The sequence below is a fragment of the Opisthorchis viverrini genome (genome assembly GCF_000715545.1).
Source record: "Opisthorchis viverrini unplaced genomic scaffold opera_v5_469, whole genome shotgun sequence".
NCBI classification, from domain to species: domain Eukaryota; kingdom Metazoa; phylum Platyhelminthes; class Trematoda; order Opisthorchiida; family Opisthorchiidae; genus Opisthorchis; species Opisthorchis viverrini.
This window is the reverse complement of record NW_008752122.1, coordinates 239,845-245,967: the sequence shown is the minus strand read 5'-3', so window position 1 is coordinate 245,967 and position 6,123 is coordinate 239,845. Positions and strand designations below refer to the sequence as shown.

At 45.5% G+C, this 6,123-nt stretch overlaps 1 protein-coding gene across 1 annotated transcript in view; it reads right to left on the bottom strand.

Moving 5' to 3' along the window:
• T265_11222 (hypothetical protein) overlaps nucleotides 1-3,912 on the bottom strand; it is a gene marked incomplete at both ends in the record, with an annotated part of 30,894 nt that extends 26,982 nt beyond the window's left edge. Inside the window, 2 exons of the mRNA XM_009177824.1 lie at nucleotides 1,655-2,075; nucleotides 3,745-3,912. Coding sequence (XP_009176088.1) covers nucleotides 1,655-2,075; nucleotides 3,745-3,829 — 506 coding nt within the window. The remainder of the gene's footprint in view (nucleotides 1-1,654; nucleotides 2,076-3,744) is intronic.
• Between the last annotated feature and the right edge of the window lie 2,211 nt (nucleotides 3,913-6,123).

Genomic DNA, 6,123 nt, shown 5'->3' with positions numbered 1-6,123 from the left:
TTTACCAGCTCGCGCGTGCAATGCGCAGCTACTTACCCCCCAATCATCGGTGAACGAAACTGTGGCAGCTACAACCAGTGTACGACCAGTACGCGGTTATTACAGCTGATAATGATGATGATGATGACACATGTAGAACACACCTACTTTGATTTGTTCGTCCTGTTTATGTTTCTATGGGCACAGGGACTGGAATTCACCACGGTTTTAGACTAGTGCACACAGAAATGGCGCCAATGGGAACAATTAAGATTCGAAACTTAGGTTGGAAAACATAGCAGTACAAAAAGTCCTGCCGCACCTGAGTAGGAGACATACGTAGATGGATGGACTGACTTCCAAGTCGTGAGCAAAGTGAAGATGGAGATGAAACAGGAAAAACCTTTGTCTGCACTTTGCATGGTCCAATTTGTTAAAATGAGCAACATAGCCAGATAAGCTATTGATGGTCTGTTAAGTTAAACTAGCTCTCCAAAACCACGAGTCACGAAAACGAACAGTTCAAACACAGGCCTGAAATGAGGTATGATTCATATGTGCTTTTTCAGCTCTTCTTTAACCTGTTTTTTTAATGTTTCTTCGTTGCGTCAGGTGGACCCGGTATATTTATATGATATGAGTGGGGGGATGATCTCCTTAAATATGTTCTTCTCTCTGACGGGTTACTTCGTAGTCAGAACAAAAGAAGTCTGCTCTCCATCAAGTAATTTAGCGATCCCCTGTAACAAATCAGTTTTCCGTTATTCCTACTGATGTCTTGCTATCCTCTGGTATCTACTAGTCGTCCAATGTGTCCAGTTAGGAGCAGTACGAAGGCGAGTTAGCTTAATTTTTTGGAATCACGCTCTTGTTCAGGCTGGCAGACCCGATGCTGTTACCGGCAGACTACTGAAGAGGTACAGACCGAGGTCTGCGCGGCCCCATCCAGCTAGACTTCTAAAGCGATCCTAACTAGCACTGCAGCACTTCCCAAAACGCACCCAGTTTTTGTCCGATAAGATTTGAAAACCATTGTTCGATCTGGAGCCTTCAGTGTCGTACCGTCGGCGGTCAATAACCGAACTCTAAATTTAGGCTTTCTACTAATGCAATTTTACAGTGACTTAGGTCAATGACCTTCAAACAACAGCTCGCGAGACCGCTTCATCCGAGTAGGTATCAAAGCACCAAAGTGAGGACAATTATTCTTTCATCCGTCAAATACAAGGCCCACCGATTGAATACTCCGGGTCTAAACGTGGAAACTACCTAAGAGAAATGAATCTTCGAAAACATATTACGCTTGGTTCATTCCAATAGGCACTCTGACCTGATCACTGGTCTAGAATGTTAACTGGGTGAACGTCGGACTAGATACCTCACGAGCGTTTGCAGGAAACAACACCACCACTCATTTAATGACGGTTAGATTATCAAATAGCACACTGCAGATTCTCTACGGTCTGAGCGAGATAAACTGTACGGAAATGACAACCGGTTGGCAAGCACTACGTTACGGAAAACAGAGGAGGAAAACAGCACTGCAGACTGTTAGCATAACTTAGAAATCACAGAATACTTCAGTCATTCACCGACGCCTCGATCCCCTAACAGCCCATGTTGTACGAACAAAATAAAGCGTGTTTGAATAGAACAACCAACGGTAGGCACTTACCCACAGCCATTAGGACACCAGCGAAAATCTGTCTCATCAGATAGGGCGATGTGTAGAAGAAATTCCTCGTATCGGGATAGCATTTTTAAACAATGTGTTTGTATGGTCGCAAGCTGAACTGGGTTGTTCATACAAAGTTCAAAGGCGGCCGAATTCCCGGTCGGTATGGTGAGCACACGAAGCACGGTACTAGCGCTTAGTGCTTTTTTGCAACCGATGCATGTCAATCGGGACATGGCAAAGTTTTCGATTTCTGTGCATACAAAAGTCACCCAGCAAGACACACACGCCATGTGACGACATCCTGAGGACTCCAGTAAGACAGTGACCGGAAGGCAACAAACCGGGCATTCACTGTCATGATCAGAGTGCTGGATTAGAAGGCTTAGGGCGTCAATTGCTTCAACGGTGGAACGTTTACCTGAGGCATAGAAACAGTCATTAATGAGTTAATAGGACGAAAAGTAGTGGTGTGAAAATAAAGAAGTTATCCTATGGAATTTGCACCATCCTTGACAATATCACGACTCTCCCAACAAGGTTATTAAACACAATTCCACAGCTTGGTAACGATCTGCAAGGGCAGAAACCAAAAGCGTTCTGATCACTCACCAGCGATAAGATGACTGCTCGAGCAAGTCAGTGGTTGTTGGAAATGTACCAGGATAGTGGTAGCTCGAGATGGCTCATTTACTAAGGCGTAAACTTACTGACCGAGAGGTCCGCGGTTCGAACCCAATCTCTGCAGCTCGACTGCTCCTGTCTAGGCTTGGACAAGATAGCAGAATCCCAATCCCCGTGCTTCCTGCGGGTGGCATGGCAGCCAAGCAACGAAAAGGTGTCACAGTTAAACGGCTTTGATTTTTTCACTGGTAGTAGGTCAGCTGGCTATCGATCTGTCCATCAAGCTCGGTAGTTACGTTTCGAAAGTTCTGTCACCATCATTTTTCCCGTGCAATACAACCGCGAAAATTGGAAAGTGTATCAATCGAACTACGGCCAGTTTTGTGGAAAAAACAACGAATTCGAGAACGAAAGAGCAACGTACTCTTTGGTGGTAAACAATATCGATGCCATTCTCGGGCGACGATTAAATTACATTCCCGGTGGACGACACAGATACATATGCTTGAATATGTTTTCTGCGAGGCTGAAAAATGTACAAAATTTCATTTCCTGCTATTTATGTAGACTGGCTTCCTTAAACAAGTAAAACGTGTGCTCTGTCTCAAGAATAAAACTAGCTGGCTAACAGAATACACTTATTTACATACTAATTTGGTTTTAACGGGAGACTCAGCTGGAACACAACTGTATCTCTCGTTTATGATGTTTTTAAGCAACTGAAACTGCTGCACCAGGCCCTCTCATGTTTCAGTTGGTACGATATTCGAGATATCACGATGAGTGTGCCTCGCTAATTTCGTGCAATTTGGGTTCAAGTAGATCACAAGGTTGACCGAAACTCGGGGACTGCGCCTAATTGATTAGCCCTAAAAAGGACGTGTACTATATTGCATCCATAGCTGGCTAACAAATACACCAATAGTGTTAGTGGTTTGTGTAGCCGACTGTCGCTCTAGCAGGTACCACTGCCCAAACCAGTAAGAGCCTGTCCGTTTAAAGGCATGGCTTGAATCAATTGTCGTATTTACTTGCTCACCTATCCACTTTGCTTCAGCTAGCTATTGTCATCGGAGAGCCTCCACTGTAAGCTGGGTGTTATGGATTGGGTGGATCGTAACCAAGCTTGGGATGCGCTCGTCCCTTAAACCTATAACTTCTGGGAAGAGTTAAAGAGATTGGGTTGAGCCGGAATGACTCGACCTAACGATGGACATAAGCAAACACTCTTTCTTTTCATAGCAGATCCCTTGATCCTGCAAGCTAACTGGTTCCACATGAGTTGCTGACGACCTAGCATGCAACATGTGGGAACAGGACACGCGTGGACCTATAGGACTAAGCCCATTTCCATGGCAGCACTTTTCGCATTATAATAGGGTCAATCTGTTCTCAACAGGGATTATGTATAGTGGTAAGTATGACGTTCCAGACATTACCCGAAAACATTAGTTACCGGAACTTACCATGGGTCACTCGTCGCGCAAGTCGAAAATTTCTCAAGTAATTTGCAGCCGAAGAACCGCGAGCACTATCTTCCGCATTACCCATGGTTTCGGCCGTTACTGATCGTCACGTTCTCCAGTCGACTGACACAATGAGAGAGCAATTCTGGTCAGTGAAGGTAATCGAGCTGCAAATAACAAATTATTCAGAAGTCATTTAATGATAATAGTATTCATGGCATGCAGGCTGCCTCATTCAGGAACAAAGACCTCCTTCGAGAGGCAGGACATATGTCTAAGAAAGGACGAATAATCACTTTGGGCAGCCTCTTCTTTAACCTCAAATTGTCTACCTGAAATGCAGTTCACAAAAGTAATACCAAGTGGGCGAAATTGAACAAAGGGAATGGCTCAACAGTAGGACAACCCACAGGATTAAAGAAGTACAGACTGCCAACGAAGGGTACGTTTTGCAGTCGGAGGCATCAGTAGCACAAGACCCGTGTGAAATCGTAAGGTAGACATACCCCTGCTATCACGCAATCCACGGACAGCCAACCACGTTAACATTCTCAAACTATTGATTGTTCACTATTGTTATATCAGTTCGTCTAAGTTTCTTGGTGTTACCAAAGACAGCACATCTTCACAAGGGTCTACCTTCTTGGGAGGTGAGAACTATGGAATAACTCCTGTAACTTCTGAACCTGGGAACCGTTAAATTTCGTGAATTGGCCTGTTTTTAGCCGGCGATGTGATGTAAGAGCCAATCAGTCAGTTAAATTTATCAACTAAAAGCCGTGTACCATGGGCACATTCGTTCAAGCTGCTACAGTTTCAATCACCGGAAAGTGGGAGTGTGGGGCATATAAAAAAAATCGTTCAGCTGTAGCACCCTTTCGGCGCCTAACTGCCATGCCACCCATAAGAGGCACGAGGGATGGGATACTGTCAGGTTGCCCAAGCCTAGACAGGGGAAGTCGAGAGGCAGAGGTCGGATTCGAACCACGGATTTTCCAGTCAGTAAATTCGCGCTCTAACCACTTCGGCCATCTCGCCCCGTGGGGCATATGGCCAAGCATTGCAGGCGGTGGCATGTTCACTTCCTTCGGAAATCGGGTAGCTACGCATAAGATGTGATAGCTTTGGTGCAGAAGAGCCGCTGATTGAGCGATTGGACCATTTCTGATAGTGTCATTAACCGTTGGTAATTTGAGTCCCGGGGTCCCCAACCGGGGATGCGGCAGTTACCGACCCGGTTAAGTTTACTGATTAGTGTTGTCTTACTCCGTAGCCACCTTTCGGTCGCTTCCACTCAGGACAGGGCCGGGCGAAAAGCGCTGTGTGAGGTAGAGATATGCGAAGAACATGTGCTAACCAACATAACCTATGAAGTGTGTGTAATTCATGCATCACGCGAGAGTCCCTCTTTCCTAGGACCATCTGGCGTAACTCAGCATTGCTAATCCGAGCCCCACCAGACCTGACCAATGCTTTGGAGACACCGGTGGTCAAACACTGACATCTTTCAGATATATCCTGCGCGTACAGATTACGTGTCTGACCCCACTGCCAGACAAACTCACGTCACGTCGGCGCCATAGGTGTCGGAAATAGGCAAATGCTGCCCTGGTCTTTCTGATTCGAGAAGTAATCTCATCTCCAGCCAGTTCAACGAAACCTCTACCACTCCCAGGTAAAAAAATTTATATACTATGCCGATTGGCTCGCCTGCAAACATGAGGTTTGGGTTTGATCCCACCCAACCTTGTAGCAGCACTTCACAATTTGCAGATGAGAAGTGCACACCAAGCCGTGCGGTAGAGTTGTTTAGGTTATTGAAAATTGCTTGTATTTGGGAAGAATCTGAACAAAGGAGAGCAGCATCGTGTGCATACTCAATGGCTGTGAGGGAACGTTCCGGTAGCATTTCAACTCCCGAGGTTTGAGAGGCAGGCAGAGAAATCTCAAGCAGGATGTCAATGACAAAGTTGACCATGAGATGAGAGAGAAGACATCCTTGTCTTACACCACTGGACGTTATGAACCCAAGCGAAAGCTTCCTGTATACTCGTACGCATCCACAGGAGGTTGCAGACAGTGCCCTCATAAGGGATATAAATTGGGATCGGACAACTTTGATCGCCAGACATTACCAAAGTTTCTGACGATCGACAAAATCAAAAGCAGCTTTCAAATTAGAAAAAAGAGCAACGTAAGAAGTTTGAACGAGTGGCGCTGTTCAATTTTGTCTCAAGGTCGATGCATTCTCGACCAGAGCGAAACCCAGCTTGATTCTCACGAATCTGTTCCTCCCGATAATCAATTAACCTGTGTAAAATAATGCCAGAGAGGCTGATACCATTATGGCTTTCACATGACGTTATTGAGCCTTTTTTG